Source organism: Meleagris gallopavo, chromosome 2, assembly GCF_000146605.3.
Source record: "Meleagris gallopavo isolate NT-WF06-2002-E0010 breed Aviagen turkey brand Nicholas breeding stock chromosome 2, Turkey_5.1, whole genome shotgun sequence".
Classification (NCBI taxonomy): Eukaryota; Metazoa; Chordata; class Aves; order Galliformes; family Phasianidae; genus Meleagris; species Meleagris gallopavo.
This window is the reverse complement of record NC_015012.2, coordinates 91,681,794-91,708,448: the sequence shown is the minus strand read 5'-3', so window position 1 is coordinate 91,708,448 and position 26,655 is coordinate 91,681,794. Positions and strand designations below refer to the sequence as shown.

Below are 26,655 nucleotides of genomic sequence, written 5' to 3'. Positions count from 1 at the left end.
TTAATTTCTGCCAAGACAATAAGATCTTTGAATCAGACCTTGAAACTCACTTGTGCTAGAGTAAATTCTAAGAACAGTTGGCAGTTTTAGGAGCTTGAACACAGTGAGAACTCGAACCATACGTATTTCATCACGTAACTCTTCAGCCAGGCAGGACATGAAGGGAGAATGCCATCAGATTAAAAGCAGACAGTTAGGACCAGTTTAGACCTTGCTGAATCTGCAAGATGTGTGTTTGAATCTGGCAAATATGACACAAACCTACAGGAAACTTGCATTTTTTTGGAGCAGATGCTGGAATACATCCAAGGCACTTGAAAGGCAGCCAAACCTGCCCTTGTATGCTTGTGCTTGTACAGCTCTGATATACCTCTACATGCCACTGTGTAAAACACTGAACTGCAATAAAATGTCGTAGATACCTGTCTTGGGGGTATTGTGTGTTTTTGGCATCTGGATCCCAGGTTTGAGCTCTACGTTCAGTCAATTTCCAGATGCATGCACTTGTTGGTAGGTGGATTTTCTGGTGTATTTTTCACATTTCAGTTAAAAGCTTTGCATGTATTAGGGACAAAATACTTTCTCTGCAGTCTATAATTAGTGGGAGTCACACAAGTATTGTTGGGGTTATTTAAATCTGCTTTTTCTTAGTGGAATACTAATTACCCATTTTCCTTTGAGTTTCATATTAACATACTAATTTTGCATTTTGTAAACTGTTCCTAAAGTTATGCTGCAATTTGTATTCACATATACATCTTTGTGGAAATCAATACATGAAAAATATTATCTTATATGCAATGATGCAGCTTCATATATTTATTTTTCCAAACTCAATTTTCAATAGCTTTTAGTTTTTGCTCTGTGTTGTTTTTGGTGTTTTTTTGTTTTGTTTTGTTTTTTTAAGGTTTACATTACAAAGCACGTAAACTTGTGGGGGTTTATGAATGTCCGTCCATAGTGGAGTCTGATTAAAGAAATATGACTTGAGAATCATAGAATCATTAAGATTGGAAGAGACCACTTTAGATCATCTATCTCAACCATCGTGTGCAGTACCTCTCTGCTATTCTTTGATAAGATTAGCTATGGTCAAGCAATCTAAATGTCTGGAATCTTGCTTTATATTGAAAATCTTTTAAGTACAAATTCAATAATCTCCTTATGCGTCTTGTTCCAATACTTTATATCATTATTATAATATCTAATCTTAATCTCTTATTATGCTATGGAAGATAGGATTCTAAATTTAGTCCTGTGAAAGAGGACAGGAGTTACTGCATATGTTCATCTTCTAAGAGTAATCTTAACAAAGAGAAAATCTGTACCATGTTTACTTGATGAAATCTTCTTTATATTCCTCTAGGTGTGGTGCGCTCACTATAGACTTTTTTCCTTCAAATACATGTTTATGAAGACATGACAATGTGAGATTAATTCTTGAGTATGATTATCTTTTGGATGAGTTTTCCATCCAAGAAGTTTTCATAATAATTAAAAAACTGAATCTCCTTTCAAAAAAACTCATTTATGTGCTGCATACAAGGAAAGAACTAGTATATTGACAGAGGGCTAAGGAGAATCTCTTTCCTTTACAAGAGGTGACGGGGAATGTGATCACTAAGGATAAGGAAAAGGCTGAAATTCTCAATGCCTTCTTTACATCTGTCTTTCATAGTCAGACCAGTTATCCTTGATGTACTCTACCCCCTCCTGGAAGACAGGGATGGGGTGCAGAATAAACCCCCCATAATTCAGATGGAGACAGTTAGAAACCTTCTACTGCATCTACACTGTCCATGGGACCAGATGGGATCCACCCAAGGGAGCTGGTGGAGGTGATTGCCAAGCCACTTTCCACCATCTATCAGCATTCCTGGTCAACTGGAGAGGTCCCAGAAGGTTGGAGACGTGCCAGTGTGACTGCCTTCTCCAAAGAAGAGTGGTAAGGAGAATCCAGGGAACTACAGATCCGTCAGCCAGCCAGGGAAGGTTATGAAACAGATCGTCTTGAGCGATATCATGCAGCATGTGTGGGACAAGTCCTGCCAGCATGGGTTGATTACAAGCAGATCCTGCTTGACCAATCTGATTTCCTTCAATGATCAAGTGACTCGTCTGCTGGATGAGGGAAAGGCTGCTGATGTAGTATGCCTAGACTTCAGCAAAGCCTTTAACACTGTCTCCCTCAGTATTCTCCTAGAGAAGCTGCCAGTCCATGGCTTGGATGGGTGCACTTTGCTGGGACAGGAACTGGCTGGATGGCTGGGCCTAGAAAGTGGTGTTGAATGGAATTAAAAACAGCTGGCGACTGATGATGAATGGTGTTCTCTATGGGTTGGTATTGGAGCCTGTCCTGTTCAGTATCTTCATTGATGACCTGGACAAGGGGATTCAGTGCACCCTCAGTAAGTTTGCAGATGACACCAAGCTGGGAGGAAGTGTCAATCTGCCTGAAGGCATGAAGGTCCTTCAGAGAGATTTGGACAGGCTGGATTGCTGGGCTGAGGCCATGAGATGAAGATCAAGAAGAACAAGAGATGGGTCCTTCTCTTTGGCCCCCACAACCACAGACTTGACGCAGAATGGGTGGAAGACTGCATAGAGGAAAAGGGACGTTGGTTGTGACTCAGCTGAACATGAGACAGAGATGTGCCCGGATGGCCAAGAAAGCCAGTGGCATCTTGGCTTATATCAGAAATAGTGTTGCCAGCAGGAACAGGTAGATGGCTCAGCTCTGGTGAGGCCACTTCTAAAAGTACTCTGTTCACTTTTGGGCCTCTTACTACAGGAAAGACAACAAAGCCCTGTAGCATGTCTAGAGAAAGGCTGGTGAGAGGCCTGGAGCACAAATCTTATGAGGAATGTCTGAGGTAACTGAGGCTGTTTAATCCGGAAAGGAGAAAGCTCAGGGGAGACCTCATAGCTCTCTAAAACTACCAGAAGGGAGGTCATGGCAAGATGGGGATCAGTCTCTTGTCCTGGTTGAAAGTGATAGGATGAGAGGCAATAGCCTCAAGTTGTGCCAAGGAAGGTTCAGGTTGGATATTAGGAGAAACTTCTCTGCAAGATTGGTTAGATACTGGAATGGGCTGCCCAGGGAGATGATTGAGTCTCTGTCCCCAAAGGTGTGGAAACGTATGAGGTACTAAGGGACATGGTTTAGTGGGCAACATTGGTGGTAGGTGAATGATCAGACTAGATGATCTCAGAGGACTTTTCCAACCATAATGATTCTATGATTCTGTGAAAATGTGATGCATGTTTAACATCTGATTCTGTTTGCAAGTAGTCTGACCTATTGGTCAGAATTTTTTTTAGTTTAAGAACCTGCCCAGCTACCTCATTGTGTGAAACAATTTTTAGCTGGGTACCTTATCTATCTATCTATCTATCTATCTATCTATCTATCTATCTATTTATTTATTTAGTACTCCTGCAGTCAGCATAGTTTCTGATAAAGTTGACTGTTAAAAGTACTTCAGTGCCTGGATCGTTGCAATTGTATCTGCAATATCTGAGGATATGAATAAGGCAAGGTTTACAAAAGAATTGTTGTTTTAGTCAAACTGATTCATTTTATTTGAAGAAATAGATAACTTTTCAGACACAGAAGATATTTTTTTCATCTTAAATTGTTGGAGACTGGAATACTGAACAGCAGCTAGGAGCTGTTGCTTTGTATTTAACGAAATATGCATCTTTTCAGCCATCTAAAAGAAGTGTCCTTTCTTTTTCTATATTTGCTGAAATCATCTCTAATCCAAGGACCTGGGAAAGGGACTTTGTGCTTCAGTGTACCTTTTTCCCCCAACCTTATTTGTTGTAGTAAGAGATATTACCTGAACATACCAATCTTGCCTTGTCATTACCAGAGAAATATGAGAAGCATGTAGGAAGGTTATTTTATTGAGTAGGTAAGAAGGTATTGGGACTTGTGTATAATAAAAAAGCAGAGAATTAATGATGTTAAAAATAATAAAAAAAAGAATCCCTGCTTGCTGCATAAGATGGAATGGTGGATATAATTTTTTATTTTGATATTTTTATCCAAAAGCAAAGCTGCTTTGGAAGAGGGCACATCGTTGTTATTGTCTAGTTGTGAGCAGCTTGTGTGTGGAGAACAGTGCCTGAGGAGGGTTAAACACTGACTCCACTCCACTAACCCTTACTCAGGGCTGAGTCTCACTGAGGGCTTTCTGCTGTTCACTGTGGAATTGGATGAAATGCTTTCGAGATGTCTGTTTAAGTTAGAGGAAGCTGGCAGTATTTTCAAAAATAGCCTGTAGACTGATAGGCAGAAGCTTATTACTCGTTTCATGCTTCCTAATGCAAACTGGATCAGAGTCTGTTCTCATGATTATGTGTGGCTGCAGGCATGCTTGACACTCTGATGTGCCTGATCACATCTGTGCAGTTTATTGATTTTATTTTTTTTCTTTCGTTCTTTCTTTCTCCCGTGGGTCTCCATTCATTGCTGCCTGGCCTCGCTCACGCTCTGGCTGTACTCTGGGGAGCTGGGCCGTTGCCAGCCACGCGCCTGGCGTCTGTGCCCCATGCATCCTCCTGTGCTCGTCGATTCAACACTCGCAGCCACCTCCGCTGGAGCTTGCAGGCCCTGCAGGAGCTCCCTTGGCCTTCTTCGTATAATTCGTGCCATGGGATTGATACTATTATTTTTTTTTTCAGCAGATTTGTCAGTCAGAGATTTTCTCTGTTTTGAAATGATGAGTTTTTTTTCATTTTTCAGCCCGTCGTGATGTTCCTGAGTTTGTCAGAGGTAGCAGGAAATTTTGAGAGGATACATATGGATATAATTGGGATCCAAAGTCTATGAAACACTTTCATAGTTTTCACAATTTCTTCAGTTCCCTTTTGTTCTCTCCTCTCCAAAGCAGTAGGATACCTACACAGCACAGTCAGGGCTGGCACGAGTCTGCCATTGGCCCTTATGAATAGCCCATTGTTATACCAGATGCAGATTAATAATCTGGTTAATTGCCCTATTCCATTAGACTCCTTCAGAGTTACAGGATTAACAACTGTATAGTATCCGTTGCTGCAAAGTATTAATATCTTACATGAGCATCAGCAGTGCATCAAACAGCACAGCTGTGTTAGTTAACTGTACACCAGTTGCTGGGAAACCTTTTGTCTAGGAACGATTCACTCAAAATGATTTTTTTTCTTATAATTTTTTTTTGCTTTTTGAGATTGGGAGATACTTAATAACTTTAAATGGCAGGATTCATGGACTAGCACAGGTTATTTCTCAGAATCTTTTGAAATTTTCACTTACTGTGATGAAAATGAAAACAGTTATATGCTAAAAACGTTATTCTACAGGAAAGTAAATGTTTTCAAAACAACATGTATCACTGTAAATTTGATAATTTTCTTTTTTACACGTGTACTCATTCAAGGATGCACCCTAATGAAAGCTAGACTTGGCAAAGTAATTCTTAAAGTAGTGTCTCCAAGAACCTCCAAAATAAATGAACAATTTTTTTTGCACGCATATCTGCATACAGTGTACAGTGGTCTGTAGATCCTCCTTGTTTGTCACATCCCTTATTTCTCAGAATCAAGTACAGGATCCAGATTTCAGAAGAAATTTAAGCTGCTACATCATGACCATCATTTAGATGCGTAAACCAAGTGTAAGCAGTAAAAAAATGTTTTATAATATTTAGTTTCATTAAAGGCACTGTTTCAGCATTTCTCTTTTTGTTTAACATATTTTCAGGTATCTGCACTTTAATCAAATAGAAACATTGGATCCTGAGTCCTTTACCCATCTTCCAAAACTTGAAAGGCTGTAAGTTTGTTTATCTTGGGGTAAGAGAAGGAAGAGTCAGCTTGCTTGTTTGTTTGATTTTATTTTTTTTTTCTGAATTTTAATGTTAAGTAGCTTTTGCCAAGAACACCTTTTGCAGGCTGACCTTAGGAACATTGCTTGTGTCATATTTTTCTGTTGCAAAACTATTTGTCAAGTAGTTGCAATTGATATTTGGCCTAAATAAATGTTGCAAATGGGGAAGATTTGTATTTTGAACTCCCTTCTTTTTTTTGACTGATTTATTATTACGTTGCTTCTTTTCTTTTCCTATATGGACACACCAAATACACCTTAGAAGCATCCAAAAAATTAGTAGCCAATGTTAATGGAAAAGATTATTAAAAAAAAATAAAATTGTAAGTCTGCTTTCTCTTAAACTATTTTCAGAGTAATGTAAACAAAATGCATACGTGTCAAAATCTGAAATATTTCATGCATATTTCTGTGCTTTTTAACAGATTTTTACATAACAACAGAATAGCTCATTTGATTCCTGGAACGTTTAGTCACTTAGAATCAATGAAGAGACTGTAAGTAAATTAAACTGTCACAGTGTATCTCATCTTGCAATGTTTGTCTTCCTTTTCATTCAATATTATAAATATTTAATTATTTTTTTTTTACTGTGCTCCGGTTGCTTACTTACACAGAGTGAGACAATTGTTTCATATCCTACCATCTTTAATGACCGACTAAATCTTTTTGTTTCCTGTCTTCAAGTTATTTGTAGTCATATGATCATGTTCACCATCAGCCTTTTGTCATCTAGACTAAATAATATACACAGCTCTTCTTTCTTTGTCTTCCTTGCCTGTGTCTTACTAGGTGATCCTTATATGTTATCCCTGACTATTAGATTATTTGAAGTGCTTTGTTTAATTGTTTTTCTTATCTGATTATAAATAATGTCTGTTGAAAGATGCTCAGAGATGCAAGAATGTAATTATCACTTTCAAAACCCTGTTCCTCTTGAAATGCCATTCACATGGAAAATTAGAGGCCTCTTAGTCCCTCAGGAGCATTTCAAATTTTGGCTTAATCTGCCACAGTGAGACTATTTTTAGAATCATCTAAGGCAGCCATTTTGAAAAAAACATAACCTCTTGCTGGGAGGACCACTGAGGGTGGGCTGTGCCACACAAACTCATCTGCCAAAAGAGATCACAAGGGAAATAATAAGGTGATGTTACTGCAGCGCTGCTACATTAGGGCCATTGAGCCAGTTCTGAAACCACACTTCTAACTGCAGAGGAGAGTGGAATAAAGTAAATTTTGATGATATATCCACCTTCTTGGAGTAGTTGCTTCACTTGTATAGTGCCTAAGGTCCAATGGAGCAAACAAAAAAGGGGTGTTTCTTCATATAAAGTAAAGGATAGTGGCCAGTAGTGGGATGGTGCACTGGACTGGATTGACTTGCTCTCTTCTGAGCTGTTACAGCTTATCCCTAAGGCATTTGTAAGGCAGCTTGTAAAATGGTTTTTTTGTTTTGTCTGTTTATCACAGAGCAGCAAGGAATACAGAGTATCTGGGCATTTGAAATACAGATTAAAAAAAAAAAAAAGAGAGAGAGAAAATGTCTCCCAAGGCCACACCAAACTAAAGTTATTTTGCCATGCAACTTTTTTTCTGATTAAGATATATAGAAACATTTAATGCTAAGATTTCTGTACTTAATGCTTCTTTTTTATACAGGGCTCTACCCTAGAAAGTGCAGCGTTCCACATAGTAACTGGAAAGTCAGCCAGATTTATGGGTTCTCATTATAGGCAGGTGTGTTAGGAGGTTACTGACCCACTAAACTCAGTGAAAGCTTAGCCTTAAATAAAACTGTGGGCCTTTGTGTCAGTTGCCTGATCAGCAAAATGGGAAGTTGTAAAACTGTCAAGTTAACTGCAAGGTTACTGCAGTAACAAGTATTAAACAGAAAAAATGTGGGGAGAATTGTGTATGTTCCTTATGAAAGCAAAGTTTACATAAATTCTAAATAAATTCAGATTTTTTTCATTGATTGTTGGGGTTAGAAGAGAGATGTTGTATATATGCTTGTTAGGTTGAACACAGGCCTACTCGTGTGGTAGAAATAATACATGTTTTTGTAATAAAGACTGCCAGAATGCGTATAAGGTAAGTGACAACCATCTGTATCTGAGACTGCCCTTTGTAAATAGTTTGAGATTGCTAACAAGAATTGTGGCTGCTTGTTCCATGTAGGCGTTTAGATTCAAATGCTCTTCACTGTGACTGTGAAATCCTTTGGCTGGCAGAGCTGCTGAAGACATACGTGGAGTCGGGCAATGCTCAGGCAGCCGCTACCTGCGAATACCCACGCAGGATCCAGGGGCGGTCGGTGGCCACGATAACACCAGAGGAACTGAACTGTGGTGGGTTTGCTGCTTCATACTTACTTCTTCAGTGTACTGAACATACCTAGACTGTTTTGTTGGTTGGAATTTGCTCTTCTATTCCCTTCTGTTCCCTTCAGTAATACTGACCGCTTTGAGTTAAAAGTGCCAATTTACAGAAATCCCTCTGTGTTCCTTCACTGTTTTTTGTCTGCTTCTGGCAGTATTGGTCATTTTTACCCTGAGACTACATTTACTGAAACAAGTATATTCACATTTGAAATTTGGTATTGAGAAATGTAATGTGATTACTCAGGAAGAAATTGTTTTTCATTTTATGTTTCAGATTTGATTGTCAGCCTAGGTCTTTTAATGTTGTTGGTGTCATATGTTTCCTTTTTCACGGGGGAGAGTAAATAAAGAGAACAAATATACTTGTTCCTGATTTCTAAGAATTTGTTGTTAAAACTTCTGTTAAATGTGTTGTGTTAGGTTAGGGTTTTCTTTTACTCTTCTGTATGTATAAGTTGTGCACAGGCAGTGAAACCCTCTGTCACTGCAGGATAACTGCACACCCAGGGCTTAGCTCCCTTTCTGAAACTGAAATGAAGATTTCTTGCCAAGTGATGAGCATTTGCCTGTGAAGGTATAAAATAACTAAATCGCCCTTTTGTTTGTATTTTGGGTACAATTCTGATGGGAAGAATTATGACCGTAAGTGTCTGCAAGGTTCTTGAATAATATAGCAAAAGGGGATTTAATGTGAGAATAATTAATATGGCATCATCCCAGCTCTCTGCACATTTAAGGAGCCAGAACAGGGAAACTGCAGGAAACAAGCTGGACAAATTATTCTGTAGGAGGTAGGCTTAGGTGCTGATACTTATCTAAAGGAAGTTATTTTAAATGGCACTTGTGCTTGCTGCTTTAATGTTTGTTCTTCATAAGCAAATTGAGCCTTTGTTCAAATAAATAGAATAGCTGCTTTAGAACCTGACACAAATTTACACAATCCATTTCCAGTCTGATTAAAGTTCCTAGGAAACAATGGAGGTCAGAAAGGCAGCAGTCACTTTTAGATATGTAAAAATGAGTTTAATCCTGATTAAGCTCATAAATGTTTAATCTTTAAACATTTGTGAAAAATATTTTTCAATAAGGTGCATGGAAATGAGTTTATTTACCATTCTTTAGTAGTTTTGAAACAAGCAAGGGATCCTTATACATTTCATTTTTGATACAGAGAGGCCAAGAATTACATCAGAGCCTCAGGATGTGGACGTTACCTCAGGGAATACAGTGTACTTCACTTGCAGAGCTGAAGGCAATCCTAAACCAGAAATTATTTGGCTTCGAAACAAGTAAGTTCAAAAAAGGAAGAGAGAAACTTGATGTAAGTATGTTTGTGTGTGTACATTGCTGTGTGCATGACCAAACACATTACTTCTAACATTTGGAATAGTAACAGCAGAAACATATTCTAATAAAAAGTAGTATGTGGAGCAGTAATGGCCTGGATCTGTTTTATTGGTAATTCTAAACTCTTAAGAGCTGATAATTTTAGAAAGTGATTATGATGAGTAAACTTTTCAACTGTAGTTATATAGTTGCTCTCAACTGTAAAACTTTAAATCACTTGAATGTAAGTACCAGACAATCCAACAGGATCACGTTGCACGTGCAGTTGGTGAGCTTAGCTAGTGTTTGAATGTGCAGCTTAGATCTGTTTACATCATCTTTTGAGGCTGAATGATAGTTGTTTTTACACAGAGATCCAGCTAGACAAGAGTTAGGTTTTAGAAGAGATGGTCTTTGAATACCAGCTCCAAAGCAGGAAGATTTTCTCTGAAGTGTAGCTTCATCCAGAAGAGGGAAGATGCCCCAGGCCAATACATGGAGGGTGGTCACATGCATACATCACAGGATTGTAGGGTAATTCTTGTGGAAGGGAACCTCCGCAGGTCTCTAGTGCAGACTCCTGCTCCAGGCAAAGTCAGCTGTGGGAACATCTCAGGTTGCTCAGGGCTTTATCTAATTGGATCTTAAAATCCTCCAAGGGTGGATGTAGCACAAGCTTTCCGGGCAACCTGCTTGATTGCTTCTTCTTGCAGCTTGAGAGCATAGTGTCTATAAAAGTGTGTGCATCTCCTGGGGGCCCATGGGCTGGCCTATCTGCCCAAACTCTGCCCATGCACTGCCTTGTTTTATCAGAGCCATGCATAGCAGTGCAGAACCAGTCACATGGCAACGTTTCACGTGCCCTAAACCTACGTGAATTTACAGTGGACAGGTGATTTGTGAGTTTACCACTGTCTTAATCAGACTTTGGCTTATTAATTCCCTTAAACAAATGGAGAACTTGATCTGGAAAACAGATTCCTTCACAGTTCATCTTAATAAATGAACCATTTTCGTTTGTTAGTTTCTGATAAAACGGAACGAGGTGGAGTGGTAGTTCTGCAACATTCCGCTCCAGATGAAACAAGGGTACAGCGTTTACGGAGTATATAAAGAGCAGAGCGTTAAACTTGGATGTATAATTATTTCGTTAAAATTTTCTTTGGCTCATGAACTTATTATAATAAACAAAGAAAACATGTATTTGGAATACACATATGAAAGATTTTAAGAAGAAATTTGAGCTTGGGGTGTGGGATTATTGACTCTGGCTTGTTTCCTGGCTGCAAGAATGAGAGCAAAGCTTTCTGCAAGGTAGTTGAATATAGCAAGATTACAGTCAAAAGGCATTAACCTGTTGAGCAGCTATTGAATGTTGTATAGATCAGCAATTGGTCTTGGTTTTATACACAAGGAATGTGCTCTCCATCCCTCCTCTGTGCCTTCTCCATTGTGTAGCAAGGGATGGAGTGAGAGACAGTTCCTTCAATGCAATGTTCTTACTGTACTAAGATCATATCAAGAAATGTTGCAACCATGACAGCCTGATGTGCTGATCTTGACTTACATTTCAAACCAGTGCAAATTGCAGTCAGGTTCATAAGTGCTCCTTGAGCAATCCAGAGGCAGGCTGGCACCAAGATGGTTTTATATAACTATTCCTCCTCCTAGTAGAACATATTTTGATTATTGAATTTACCTAGTGTACTTCCAGAAGAAACATTTGAAATTGTTTTGCCACTTAGAAATGCCTGTATCCTCAAAAGAGAATGAGACAAATTATGGTTTTTTGTCCTTTTTTTTTTCTTCTACATAAGTACTTTTACTAAATAAAACTATTTGGTCTTTCTATTTTAGAAGATAGTAGTGTCTTAGCGAAGGTAAAAAAAAAAAAAAAAAGGATTCTTTTTAGTTTTTCCTCTGCTTTTTCTCTTCAGGAGAAAACTAAAAGTTCTATTTTATTTAATGCAGTAAAAAACTTAAATTTTTTCCAAGTTATTTTGGTTAATATAGTTTTTTATTATTTGACAGTTTTCTGTGCTTCTGATTTAAAGGTTTAACTCCAGCAGATTCTTTTCTTCACAGTAATGAGCTCATTATGAAAGAAGATTCTCGTCTAAACTTGTTAGATGATGGCACATTAATGATTCAAAATACTCAAGAAACTGACCAGGGCATTTACCAGTGCATGGCAAAAAATGTAGCTGGAGAAGTGAAAACTCAGGAAGTTACTCTCAGATATTTCGGATCACCAGGTAAACTTTTAAACAGATAACTATTTTGATTATAGGACTGCTAAAAACAAGATCATAAAGATGCTAAAAATAGGATTTTTAAAAATAAGAATGCTTTGCTTCTTGTATACTCTTGACATGCAGAATTCTTTTGCTTGGGTCAAGTACCAAATTAATGTGCAGAACTGCATGGTTGATAATTGTTTCAAGAGGATTTAAAGAAAAACAAAAAACAAAAACAAACAAAAAGTTTAGGATTAAAGCATGCAGTGTTTGCACCAATTTTGGTAGTACTTTGGAACAGAGACGTCAACAAGAAAAAAACTAAATTCCACAAACTATTGTAATATTTGGCCAAATCAATTCTTTCAGCTGGAAGTCATATTTAGGCATTGTTCTTTTCTCACAGCCAGGCCAAGTTTTGTGATTCACCCGCAGAATACGGAGGTTTTAGTTGGAGAAAGTGTCACTTTGGAGTGCAGTGCAACTGGGCACCCTCAGCCACAAATTACATGGACCAAAGGTGACAGAACACCTTTACCCAGTGACCCTCGCATCACGATAACTCCATCAGGAGGACTTTACATACAAAATGTCAAGCAGGAAGACAGTGGCGAGTATACCTGTTTTGCAACTAACAGCGTAGGTAACATCCATGCGACTGCGTACATCATAGTACAAGGTGAGTAAAATTAAACAGAGCAACATGCTGTAAAACATATTATGAAGAGTATATAACAGCAAATTGTATGGTTTTCTTTTTTTCTTTCTTTCTTTCTTTTTTTTTTCCCTGAATGACCAGAACCAAGCTGAAACCATAAGGGTTTTTTCTTTCAACTACACTAGTCCACAGGAATGTTGCTTTATGTTTCACCAAGATTAAGATATTATACACTAAATCTCTGGAAGTAAAGTTTCATTGATTATTCACAGAAGTTAGCATTTGTGTTTTGTAAATGTTTACAGTTTAGTTGGTTACAGTTCGTTTGTTTTGTTTTTCTATGTGTGGTTTTGAGTGTCTAGCTCATGGGGGACCAGATTTTTTTCTATGACAATTAACAATCCTAGAGATTAGGATTTATGCCTAGAGCACTAGAAAAAGAGTTTCAAATCTAGATCCGTATCACTTCCTTCTGTAGACCTCTGAGTGAATGTGGGTATATTCTGCTGATTTTCATGGAAACAACTACTCTTCCAGCTGAGGCATTGGCAAAGCTTTTCTATTCAAGAGCAGTATGTCAGAAAACTTTCTTCTGTACATACAAATGCAGAATATATTTTTGCAAAAGTTTTGATGCTGAAACCTTTATTTGCAAAATGTTCTGATTAACAAATTAATTTCTACCCTCATGTTAAGACATGACAAACCATTCAGGTTGCATACACTTGGTTAATGTGTTCAGTTTTTAAACCTATGCAGAACCATCTGTCCATGAGGTTTGTTCATTTATCATTCACCAGTGGATGATTGTGTTTTGAGAGCTGAATGAATTCCTTCTCACATTGATAATGCCATGATATTATTGCAGAAGCTGGCCTGCACTTCACTCTCGTTTTTCCTTGCCTTTACTCAGAAGGAAAATAAGCTAAGGAGACTTTAGACCACATTGCATTTTCTCCATAGTTTGTATGAGGAGTTTTTGAAAGACAGAAAAGGAGGGTAACCCAGGAACACTCTGATTCTTTAAACCTACTGTATGTCTTTCTTTGGATCTGTGGCAGTAGATCCCAGAGGCCTTCACTGATGCCAGGACACAGTGTGATGGGATGTTCCTGTTGCATAAGACATTGCCCTTAACTTTCATCCCTAAATTGCTTATAATGTGAAAGGGTCCCATTGGCAACCAATTTCCCACACTTACGAACCTTTCATGTCACACAGAAAATTGTACATCATTTCAGACAGTTATGCATTTTTCAGCTCTTGTTTTTTTCTTCTGTAGCTCTGCCTCAATTTACTGTCACCCCTCAAGACAAAACTGTGATTGAAGGGCAAACAGTTGACTTCCCTTGTGAAGCACAAGGCTATCCACAGCCTGTTATTGCTTGGACTAAAGGAGGTAAGTTTGTTCTGGTTTTACTTTTAATTTGCTAGAACAGAATTTGAAATCACTAATGAATTGAAGGGAAATATGTGTATTTGTTCAGATACTTCAGTCTCTGAAGAAAACAGAGATCATATCTCCCTTCTTTAGCTAGAAAAAGCAAAATATCCAGCAGAAGCTAGTTGCCCAAGAGTTCTTCAGTAGAAAGGACTCAGTAAAATGTATGCCTTCATAACAGATTTCTGCAAAAATATATTTATGAAATGTGAGACAAAACACATGCAGCAATACTGCCAATTTACAACAGAAGAAATTAAGAAGTCTGTCATTGACTGGAGATCTAAAGTATGGTAGGATGTGCTGTCTTCACAAAACAGACCAATCCAGGCTGCCATCAGTACAATTTTTGTCCACCACATTTCCGTCAGAGTAAGTGCAGTAAGTCCAGTACAGTGGGAAGAAATACTGTAGTGGATGTTGTAAGTAGAAGTAGATGTGCCAGTTCTATGAAATGAAGCAGCTTTAGCAGGAAAAGCAACTTGTAAAGAATTTTGAATTATGATAGATAAAGCAGATTTCTAACACAATTGAACATTTTGATTCTGATAATGTACTTGTTTCTCCCTCTGCCAAAGTTGTTCTAATCAAATGAGATGTCCAGAAAGGAAGAAGAGGGCACAGGCACTCCTGTGCCTTTTATTTCCTTTGTATTGTATTATTACATTATATTCCTTTTCCAGACCTGTGGGTGGTTATTGGTTCTCTAGATGTCCTAGACAGATGAGATGAATTGTGACTGTTTTACATATAATAATAGGAAATTAATACCAAAAGGCATTCTTCATTCTATTCTTCAGTTAGGATGAAAAAAATAATAATTATGTTGCATGGATGAAAGTACTTGTGTCACAGAAGGTGACAGAGGAGAAATCAGAATTGTGATTTTGTGTATTTATATATTTGTGAGTTTGTATTCTGTGATTTAAAGCTTTCAGACGTTGTTTCTTTTTAAGAGACTTCTTTTTGTTTCCACTGTTTTATCATATTTAAAATCTTCCAGATTTCCCTTTTACTGGAACAAAGAGACTTTGTTCTCTACTGTTATAAATAGCAAATGGTATTGCTCTGTATTTCAGGAGGCCAGTTGTCTGTTGACAGAAGACATTTAGTCCTATCTTCTGGTACCCTGAGGATTTCCAGAGTTGCCCTGCATGACCAAGGACAGTATGAATGCCAAGCTGTCAACATCATTGGATCTCAAAGAATTGTTGTATACCTGACTGTACAGCCTAGAGGTACGTTCTCCACATTAAAATATATTGTGTCTGTATTATTTTCTTTTTCTAAAATGAAGTCATACATGTGAATATGAAATAGGTTTATCTTACAGTAGGATTAACAAGTTTTTGAAGCGGATCTTAAATAAGACTTGGGGTTTCTTCAGAGCTTTTGCTGAATATTACGGTGAATGTTGGTTGCTGGGTTTGAAGTGTAAGGTGTCTTACTAGGTTTTAAAACTTGAATATGTGGGTCAGTGTGCCGGGATGGACTTTATTTAAAGTCACCTAGAGAATACATAACCTTACAATTAAGCATGGCCTTTTTCAATAAGAGCTTGTTAGAATGGGACTGTATCTTTTATGATTTAGGAAACTTGCTGTTCTGGTTGTTGCCCAAAATTCACATTTCTCATCATTATTTCTGAGCACATATAGGGAGGCTTTATAGGATCTGAGAAGAATGTTGTTCCTTTAGAACAATCTGTGAAAGAGGTTTATCTGATTTACTGATTTTTGTTTTTGTTTGTTTTTGTTTTAATAAAAAGAATGGAGGTTTATTTTGTAGATGGCTGTATTCCTATGCTTGTGAAAGTATTTTGTTTTGAAAATGTTTACTCATTCTGTGAGCATGTTAGATTAAATTCTAAAATGCCTCTCTGCTGCTTACTAATGAAAATAATGAAAACATTATTTTAAATTACCAGAATGACCTTTACAATGAAGTACCACCCCTTATACCCAAAATATTAACATAGAAAAAATGCACCATTTTCTTATGTCTTTCTTAGGAAGCTACTTCCACAATTTGTTAGGATCATATTAATATTTATAATCAAAAGATAGTAGATACAATACTGAATGCTACATCCTGAAATTGAAGCTCTCCATACATTAGTTGTAATAATATTTTTAATTATGCAAAATATGATAAAACCTTTTTTTTTCCCCCCCCTAGGCTCCTAGCAAAGGAGCTTTTCTTCTCAGGAATGTCTAGTCAGGAGTCACTGTGGCTAATTTTGTGTTAATGATCAAGGACTGTTTCATGGTCCTTGACAAGACATTGCTCACATTCACAGAGATACACACTCTCCAGTGTGGACCCCTTCTTTGAAATGTCTTTTTGTTCCTTGATAAACATCATGTGTCATTTGTGAGACAGTGTACAAACAAAATAACCACGGCCAGATCTGAATGGTTGTATTCTGTTTGGCCAAATACTTTTCTGTAGAACCACAGTCCCATTCCTACCCTCTCAAAATGCTTATATAGTACAGCAGAAATACAGTTCTTACCGTCTTCATAATTTTGTACTTTTCTCATTTAACATCTGAATTCTGAGTGTTGATCTTGATTTGAAGGAAACTAGAATTAAAAAATGTGTTAATGTTGTTCACCATGGAATTAGGTGGCCTTACAATGGAAGGTCATTTGATATTTAAGGCCTAGGGCTTATTGGGTTTAGATGCTCAAGAGTTTTGGTTGGGGCAGTCAGAGTTGAGTGAGTTCTGGAAAGTACTTTTTCTGTAAAAAAAAATTATCTGTTGCTGCTATTTAAAATTTAAAACTTTAAAAATTTTGACAGAAGTTGATGGCAAAATTCACATCATTCTGCTGATTTTGTTCTGAGTCAGTTATTCACAGTTGTTTTGTTTTGTTTTGTTTTGTTTTGTTTTTTCCTGAGCTGTTAACTTAAGGATTTTAGTGTTTTTGGCAATTACTTGCCCGTTTGGTAAGAAGTGTATGTAAAACATCAGCCTAAAGAGATACTAAGAACAAGGATTGTTATCTTTAAGGCATAGTTAGAAGCAATTAAAACTTGCAAACAGAATAGGATTATAGATTAAGAAATGTTGGCTAACTGAAACAAATAAACAGTGTTGAATTTTTTCAGATCATTTGTACAAGTTGCATTTCATAACTTACCAATGTGTCTTTTGTTCTTCTAGTGACTCCTGTATTTGCCAGTGTTCCTAGTGACATGACAGTAGAAGTTGGCACAAATGTGCAGATCCCATGCAGTGCTCAAGGAGAGCCTGAGCCAGTAATTACATGGAATAAGGTAATAGAGCACCAGTAATATGGGCATTCAACAACCTATGTATTTCAATAACAATTCTTTGTGAATATCCAGTTAGTATTCCCACTTTCAATGACATAGCAATAAAAGCATTAAAGTAACAGAACTCACTGTAATGCTCAGTTGTTTTAGATTGTTAAAGCTTCAGCCAAGATGTGTTTTGGTATCTTTTTGGTAGCCCAATGCTTTGAGGAAAAAGAAGAAAAAAATAAAAAAAAATCAGCTTTGAAAACAAGGAGTGGATATACCAGCATAACAAAACACTGTGCTTTGCTGCAGGATGGAGTACAGGTAACTGAGAGTGGAAAATTTCATGTTAGTCCAGAGGGATATCTTACCATTCGTGATGTTGGAACTGCTGATGAAGGTCGATATGAATGTGTTGCCCGGAATACCATAGGATACTCCTCTGTTAGTATGGTACTTAGTGTTAATGGTAAGGTTTATGAGTTGGTCAATGGCATGAACTAGATAATTACTTTTATAATAATTATCTAACTTGTAAGATGCAAAAAGTTCATCAAATGCTGAATTCTTTATCCTTCCTTTTTTTTTTTTTTTTAATTATTTCTCTTGTGGTCTTCTCATTTTCTTCCCATTTAATTCAGGCAGCCCTCTGTACAGACATAAGATAGAAACACGTCAGCTAAAATGTCTCTGGAACTTAAGCTTGAAAACAAACAACGTTCTGGTCTCCAGTTAATTATGCTTCTTTCCTCTTGAGTTATGATTTGGACCTGTTAAAATTTTCTGGTTGAATACACAGTCTAATCTATTGAGATAACTTAACAAGAACTCCTGTGGCATTTTTCAAGAGGCACTTAAAGCAATTATTGAAAATGGGGCTGCAACCTCTGAAATAATTCACTAAAGTAGTAAAGTTGTAATACTCTTGAGAATGAAAAGGAGAAAACAGAAAAAAAAATGCAGAAAATATGATTTTATTCTAATTTTTGGAAAGTAATAATGGCAAATTTCTGGATTAAGTTTAAGGCATGATGGGAGTAGATGATGTTTTTGTTGCTTAAAAATCAGTTGATAGGTTTTAACAAGCAAATTGCCGTTTTTTCTCTTCCTCTCAGAAAAATAAGGCTTGAAAGGCTTGTATGGAGTTTTGACTTTTAATATTTATTGGCCTATAAAGCAAACTACTGTCAACAGAAAGATCAAACAAAAATAAAGTACTGTATAGTTAACATTTGACTAAGGTTTATGATTCGGCCTACATGTACTGTTAATCAGAAGGATAGCTCTGCAGAACACATACCTAAGGTGAACACTGAGGTTACTTCTATTGCAGGCAGCCTGGAGGAGAAAACCAGCTACTGTTTTCTTCTATCTATAATGATGAAGTCCTAAGATGATTCAGGGTACACAAACACTCTCCAAAACAACTCAAACAAGGGTATTAAAAGCTGTAAATGATATTATTACATCATTATTATCAATAATAATATATCTCTATAGCTGCTACAGCAGTTGATAATTAGCATGGATCAAGGTTTGTTGCAATTAGGCATTGTGGTCAGCCCATTTTGAGTGTGTAGAGTATGTCAGTAGCCCAAGGCAGCTGGCCTGATGGCAGATCAAGGGGCTCCAGTAATACAATAATACAGAGCCAGGTGCCTTTTATTTAACTATATTGATGGTTGAATTTGATTGCCCTTGTCCATGCTCTGAAGCTCATGTAGACACAACCTAAGCTGCCAGTAATGAAGGAATAATGAAATATTGCCCAGAAAAGAGAAAAAAATGTCATGAAATGCTTGTAAACAAGTTTTTATATCCACTGATTTTGTACATCTGCTGACTTTTATTCTAGTGTTTTTGCTTTGGACTTTTTCCCTGCTTTTACCCTTCTTCCTGTGTGGCTTTTCCAATCTAAACATACTCTGGAAATTGTTAGCTGTTGCCCCTGGATCTGGTAGTTCTTGGGTTAGACTGAAAGGAAGGTTATTGGCCTTAGATGTTGTACAAACATTCAGTTGCAATTGAGCATGGCATGAAAAGGCCTGTACTTTAGTATTCTGGTACTATGAAGAGTTATAAAAGCCCTGAAGTATGTGATTTTTAACATAAATTACTTAGCTTAGTAATATTAAAAGTGGAAACAAAGTAGTAATCAAAAGAAATAAAATGAATATACGTTGCTTACCAGGGTGAATTCAGGAGTAAAGAGCAGTGTTAGTTTAGCGTAGCTGTAAAGGGAAAATACGCAAATCTGTATTTTTCCTTTTTATTTTTTCCAATTTGATTTTATTTGTTTTCATGAAATCTCTGTATTTATGTGATTTATGTATTTTAAAAGGCAAAATTAATTCTATTAAGTAACATTCCTTTTAACCTCTTAAATTCTTACATTGAATTCAGCCAGTACTAATTGGATTCAAAGGGAAAACTTGATATTATTCATTGGATATAGATCATGTTCTTCATATCAATACTGGAAAGCTGGTAATACACTACAATCAAAAAGAATTTTTTGTTCATTTTTACTTACATTTGTAGGACTTACTAATGAGCAGTTAAGCCCCTTACACATTTATCCTTACATTATTTTTAGAATTATAAGTAAGATGACTTTTAAACTAGTGTTAACTATTATTTTAGCTTGATTTTTCTCTTCTGTAATATATTTTGTTAGAACTCAAAAGCGGTTAAGAATTTTATATTTGGACAAACTAATGCTTAAAGAACAGGGGTTTACTTTGTACAACTGAAATGATGTCGTGTCTAGACTCTGTTTTATAGAAGTATCTTTTTGTGTGTGGTCATTTTTGCAATAACATGTGAATTCCTCTTTCTGTAGTCCCTAATGTCAGCCGAAATGGAGATCCTTTTGTACAAACATCAATTGTGGAAGCAATTGCAACTGTTGACAGAGCAATAAATTCAACGCGTACACATCTTTTTGACAGGTATCCCCTTCTTTTTAATGGATAAATCAAAATTAAAGTATATACTAGAAGAAATGGAGCATTTAGTAAGCAAGTAGCCATTTTATTATTATTATAATGAATGTTATTGTGGGATTAATTCTGGAAATAGTAGTAGTTCAGCATGGAAGGATTCCTACTATGAAACACTAAGTAGCAGAAATCAAATCTTTGTCTGTTGATCTCTCTATTCAATGCAATAGTTTTTCTAGGGAGACGGTGTGTTATAATAGGCTAGCAACTCTTTATTTCCATATTCTTTTATTAAATATATATGTATTTGTTTTTGTTTGCCTTCCATTTTGAGATGAGTAACCAAGGTATGTTTTAATCATGTTGAAATTTTACTGTACGTAGTGTTATTTTACAACTCCTTTTTGTACTTACCATTTTTTTTCAAATTATCTATTAGTCGTCCTCGTTCTCCAAATGATTTGCTAGCCTTATTTCGATACCCAAGGGATCCATACACTGTTGAGCAAGCAAGAGCTGGGGAAATATTTGAAAGAACATTACAGCTTATTCAAGATCATGTACAGGATGGTCTAATGGTTGACCTGAATGGAACAAGTCAGTATTCTTTCCTTATTTTTCTGTGATGGAGTGTATTTGCCTTGTTAAGTCATTAATAGTTCAAAGAGAGATTGCCAGAGTCTGGGTCCCAATTGCAGAAACCTTATATCAAAATCAGTGACTTCACAAAACTTACTAGAAATACATTTACCTATTCAGTCGTTCGTTTGCACACTGCTACAATATGGTGAAACTCAATTTGATTTGATTGAGCTCTCCTAATAGAATGTTTCTACTTTTCCTCATGTTGACATATTAGGGAAAAATTCATGTTCAGATTCTTCTCCTAATCTTATTAGATATTATGGAAGTGCCTAATGCATCCTGTTTGCTAGCTGCTTATGTGCTAATTCATTAGGATCACTGTTTCATTGCAAAACAGATTTATCTGTTATGTATTGAAAAGAATCAGTAATTTATTACTGTTTTTTTAAGTAAATTCATTTGATGTCATCATTCAGAGAAAAGAGGCTACAACAAGAAGAGTATATATTCTTTACAAAACAAGGTTTCTACATGTACCACCGTAGTATTCAAAGAATTATTTGCTACTCATTCTTTAAGTACTGTATCCAACTAAGCTGTTTAACTCAGATCTCACATAGTGAGAAATACATTTTTGCTGCTTTTTATAAACATCAGAAAAATTTGGTGTTTAATATTTCTACTTTTTAGATATTGAACTCCAAGTTCAAATTCATGAAGTCCAGTTGGAGCGCATACAACTAATGTGTGTAAATGTGTGTGTGGATAGGCTTGAGACACAGGACTAAAGCATTTGGAAATAATGACAGAGTTTTAGGAGAGCTTTTGAGACTTGAGACATAGCCAAAGCTACACCGAAAATCTAGAGGAGATGTTTTTACTTATTATATTTCTTTTGATGTTTATAATTATTTATTGTAACTTCCGAAAACTTTAACTCTGACTGACCCTGAACTATGCAAGTATTTGTAAGACCAAAGACTGCAGGCTTTGTGTAATACCATAGATGTGATAGTAAAAGAAGCTTGTTACTCATTATTAGAGCTGAATAAATAATTTGTGATAAAATTAACCACAAAAACTTATATAAAATTATGTGTTTTATAAGAGCAACATTATTTAATTTGCTTCTCTGATTAGATGCATATGCAAACATATGAAATACAAAACTTACACAGTGCAGTACAGCAGTAAGGATATTTGAAAACTAATGTGTGAGAATACCTTAGCTGCTTTTCATTAGAATTTGTAATAGAAGAAATCAATCACCTAAGCCTTATAAAAAATTAGCATTAATGCATGTAAACACAAGTTAATGAACACAAATTGAGGCAACTTTCTGTGATATTTCAAATTCTGTTCACAACCAGAGCTTATTTTTCAGCCAAACAAAGTCTATAAGTATCTGGCTTATAGGGAAATCTGAATGCTAGAACAAATCTGTTTTCATTTAACAAGCCTAATGCTTAGATCTTAATACTCAAATTTGTCCTTATTTGGTTTTATTTCCAAATGCAAAACCCAGTAAAAAATGTTATTTAGCACTTTTACATGGGGAACACTTGAGAAACTTGACAATTTCGTATTCTGAGACTTTTCTGTAAAATCTTGGAATATACCAAGGAAAAATGGTGGAGCCAAATTCTCTTCCTTGGTGCCAAACAGTATAACATGGGGAATGGCCACAGATCACTGCTCTGGATGTTCAGATTGGATTTTGGGATACTTTCTCACCAGGAAACCAGTGCAGTACTGAAACAACTTATCCAAAAAGGCTGAGGAGTTTCAGTCAGTGGAGTGTTCAAGACAACTAGACAGGGGTACAGCTGAGCTGATCCAATCCTGGAGACTTCCTTGCTTCAAGCAGGAGCCATTGAATCTAAGCCCTAGTTGAAATGTCGCCACCCACAGGAACATGAAGCAGTGTCAAAGTTCCCAACGTGAGTGGTCTGGATCCAAGAGGAAACGTGTGCCAAGAGTTATGCAAACACTAATTTTTCTTTGCAGGGAAATGCTGTGAGTAATGTGAATGCAGATTACTCCACACCATTTGTCGTACAGATCACTCTTCTGTTTAGTTAAATTGCTCGTGGTGATTTTCCTCTGTACTTTCTATTCTTTGTTCGTCTTGCAGCACTACAGCTTTTACTGCGATAAAGCAAAACAAAATAGCAATATGTTCACTGAATTATCAAATCTTAAAAGAGAAAATTTCAAAATGTAAATAAGTTTTCTATGAGTTTTTACTAACATGAGGAATTTTTTTCCATTCTCGGTATGAGGCTGTTATTTCTGAAAATTTCTATGTTTTTTTAGGTGACCAAATAAGAAATAAACTCTTTCTCTGAAAGTTCTACTTGAATTGTCCTTTTACATAATCCTCTCCTGATTTAATAGTAGTTGTTCCTCAAATGAGTGAACAGTGCAATATATATAGGTTATGACTATTCTCTTTTAAATGATAATCATGTGAAAAATACAGTATAAAAAATAACATTCTAAACAAATGCATGATCTTTGGGAACCATGAGTCTACAAAGTCTTTGATTTTCTTTCTTCTCTCTTCTGGTTTCAGGTTATCACTATAATGACCTTGTATCCCCACAGTACTTGAATCTGATAGCTAATCTCTCGGGCTGTACAGCTCATCGACGAGTGAACAATTGCTCAGATATGTGCTTTCACCAGAAGTACAGGACACATGATGGAACATGCAACAACCTGCAGCATCCCATGTGGGGTGCTTCTCTGACAGCCTTTGAACGTCTGTTAAAGTCTGTCTACGAAAATGGATTTAATTTGCCTCGGGGAATTGAACCCAAGAGACTCTCTAATGGATATGCACTCCCAATGCCTCGCTTGGTTTCAACTACTCTGATTGGAACTGAAACCATAACCCCAGATGAGCAGTACACTCACATGCTTATGCAGTGGGGTCAGTTTCTCGACCATGACCTTGATCTCACCGTTGCTGCCTTAAGTGAGGCGAGATTTTCAGATGGTCAGCATTGCAGTTCAGTTTGCACAAATGATCCTCCATGCTTTTCAATAATGATACCGCCAAACGATCCCAGAGTCAGAAACGGTGCACGCTGCATGTTTTTTGTACGCTCCAGTCCAGTTTGTGGAAGTGGCATGACATCTCTCCTGATGAATTCTGTGTACCCACGAGAACAGATTAACCAGCTGACTTCATATATTGATGCATCCAATGTATATGGCAGTTCAGATCATGAAGCTTTGGAAATCAGAGACTTGGCAAGTCAAAGGGGTCTTCTGAGACAGGGCATTGTACAAAGATCTGGCAAGCCCCTTCTTCCATTTGCTACTGGCCCACCAACAGAATGTATGAGGGATGAAAATGAGAGCCCCATTCCCTGCTTTTTAGCTGGTGATCAGCGTTCTAATGAACAGCTAGGTCTTACCAGTATCCACACATTGTGGTTTAGAGAACACAACAGAATTGCCACAGAGCTACTGAAACTCAATCCACACTGGGATGGTGACACAATTTATCATGAAACACGCAAAATTGTTGGTGCAGAAATGCAACACATAACATTTAGCCACTGGCTACCTAAGATCTTTGGAGAGGTAGGCATGAAGATGCTTGGCGAATATAAAGGTTATGATCCCAGTGTTAATTCTGGCATAACTAATGAGTTTGCAACTGCCGCTTTTAGGTTTGGTCACACACTCATTAATCCTTTTCTGTATCGACTGGATGAAAACTTTGAACCTATTCCACAAGGCCATCTACCTCTTCATAAGGCATTCTTCTCTCCATTTCGGATTGTAAATGAAGGAGGCATTGATCCACTTCTAAGGGGATTGTTTGGTGTTGCTGGTAAGATGCGTGTCCCATCACAATTACTCAATACAGAGTTAACAGAAAGACTCTTCTCCATGGCACGTACTGTGGCTTTAGATCTGGCAGCTATGAATATTCAGAGAGGCAGAGATCATGGAATTCCTCCCTACCATGATTTTAGAGTTTACTGTAATCTTTCTTCAGCTCAGACTTTTGAAGATCTGAAAAATGAAATTAAGAATCCTGAAATCAGGGAAAAACTTAGCAGGTGAGCCTGAGGTGAAGAAAAACAATCAATTATCTAAATGTGCATGTGAAATTAATAGCTAAATGTCTCATTTGGGAGAAAATATTTGTTAAGAAAGGTGTAATGAGATTTTTTTTTTTTTAAGAAATATCAATGTGTATCAGGAAATGAGGAAATTTCCCACATGTAGTTAGTTTCTCCACTTCTAGATCTTGAGCAATATGAAGTTGTATGTATTCATGAAAGTATTAATTTGAAACATCTGTTTTTATAAATGTTGCTAAATATGAATGTAGTTTTAATGCAAATTCATGCACTTTAATGCAAGTTCTGTGCAATCAGGAAACAGGAATTAATCTGAAACAGGAATATAATTAATTGTATATGCACTGTGTTTTCATGTGTGCATTCTTTATCACAAGTGATCTGTGCTCCTTTAGCTGTATCAACAACAGAAAATGTGTCTTCAGATATCTTCCAACCCAAGCTTATCTACACAAAACCAGAGACTGAGTCTTGGCTAGGGTGAAAACATACAGAAGGGCAAGAAACATTTATTAGGAATCAAAAGAAAGCTGCTAGGATAAAGGAAATTGTGGGATAGACTCCCATATCTCCATGCTCTTACTTATATGCACAACCTACATTGCAGGATTTCTTGTACACCACAGATTCTTCACAAAAGATGTAGCACCGACAAAGTCATTTTTTACTTTGTTACCTGTATATTTTCCCTTTAGTTTTATGGCATACTGTTTTTGTGTGTGGAGGTTTGTTGTGTTTTTGTTTTGTTTTAATAAATGGATAATGTTTAATAATAAATATTTGTACTTTTCTTTTTATAGGTTGTATGGCTCCCCCCTGAACATAGACCTATTTCCTGCTTTAATGGTAGAAGATTTAGTTCCAGGAAGCCGACTGGGACCAACTTTGATGTGTCTGTTAAGCACCCAGTTTAGGCGAATCAGGGACGGAGACAGGTAAATTGAAATATTATGGAAACTAGAGGTAATTTTAAATTGAGTGTGCTTAAAAGCAGTTGCAATGTCCTGTTTCAAGATTAATCTGCATTCATTATTTTCATTTAAAAGATGAAGAAAACAGGTTCAAAATATTGTTTAAAGCTGTGATGAATTTGCTTTTTACATCTGTTACTTTTTATGGTGAATATGCCATACTGAGTTTCAGAAAGTACCACTGCCAACGATTAACTATGGGTCACTCTTGATTTTCCTTTTACCAGTTACTCAAATCGCCCTTCTGCAAAGCGGATATTATTCATCTGCTTTCATTGACATTTAATGATTTTATTGACAAAGAAATTGCAATAATTAAGACTTGCACTATCTCTGCTATTAAACTTGGGTTGAGAAAGTACTGTTCTGTACATCTGATTCCAGTGCGTTTTTCCATATAAGTGGTATATGCACCTAAAGTACATTTGAAACAGACAGGTTGTCCCTAGGAGCACAATTTGATATTTTTTCTGAAATTGCTTTACATGAGTGCTATGAGCAATTTCTCATTCTCAATTTCTACGGTGCTAGGAATAAGAAAAAAATCACTGCTATTGTTACAACAGCTAGAATTCTTCTGAGCAGTTTCAGCATACTGGTTTGGAATTTGAAAGTCAATATTTTCCTCATTTTAACGGTGTCCTAGAATCCTGCTTTTACTCTTCATGAGGGTCAAAAGACTTGTGCTGGTTAGTTCCATCCTAGTGAAAGAGACATAGAGGAAAAATGTAGGGAGTTAGATTTGATTCACTTTATCAAATGTTAATTGATTCATACAGGTTATGCAATCGTTACTTAGGGTAACAACTGATATAAATGCCTTTTTATTTCTCTAGAAAATAATACTTTTTTTTTGTATACTTTTTTTT

General features: G+C 36.6%; 1 protein-coding gene across 2 annotated transcripts; it reads left to right on the top strand.

Moving 5' to 3' along the window:
- The first annotated feature begins 4,841 nt into the window (after nt 1-4,841).
- PXDN (peroxidasin) lies at nt 4,842-25,770 on the top strand. Of its 2 annotated transcripts, none has more exons than XM_019613265.2 (14): nt 4,842-5,818; nt 6,298-6,369; nt 8,054-8,223; nt 9,428-9,545; nt 11,668-11,837; nt 12,226-12,498; nt 13,760-13,876; nt 14,998-15,156; nt 17,088-17,200; nt 17,498-17,654; nt 20,028-20,136; nt 20,567-20,724; nt 23,288-24,306; nt 24,396-24,558. In XM_019613265.2, exons 2-14 carry the CDS (start codon nt 6,359-6,361, stop codon nt 24,414-24,416), a joined length of 2,595 nt encoding a protein of 864 aa, XP_019468810.1. In that variant the 5' UTR covers nt 4,842-5,818; nt 6,298-6,358; the 3' UTR covers nt 24,417-24,558. The 2 variants fall into 2 exon arrangements, with proteins under 2 accessions (XP_019468810.1, XP_019468809.1); XM_019613264.2 differs by adding an exon at nt 25,616-25,770 and having other exon boundaries at nt 4,844-5,818; nt 23,288-24,791.
- Nucleotides 25,771-26,655: the final 885 nt, after the last annotated feature.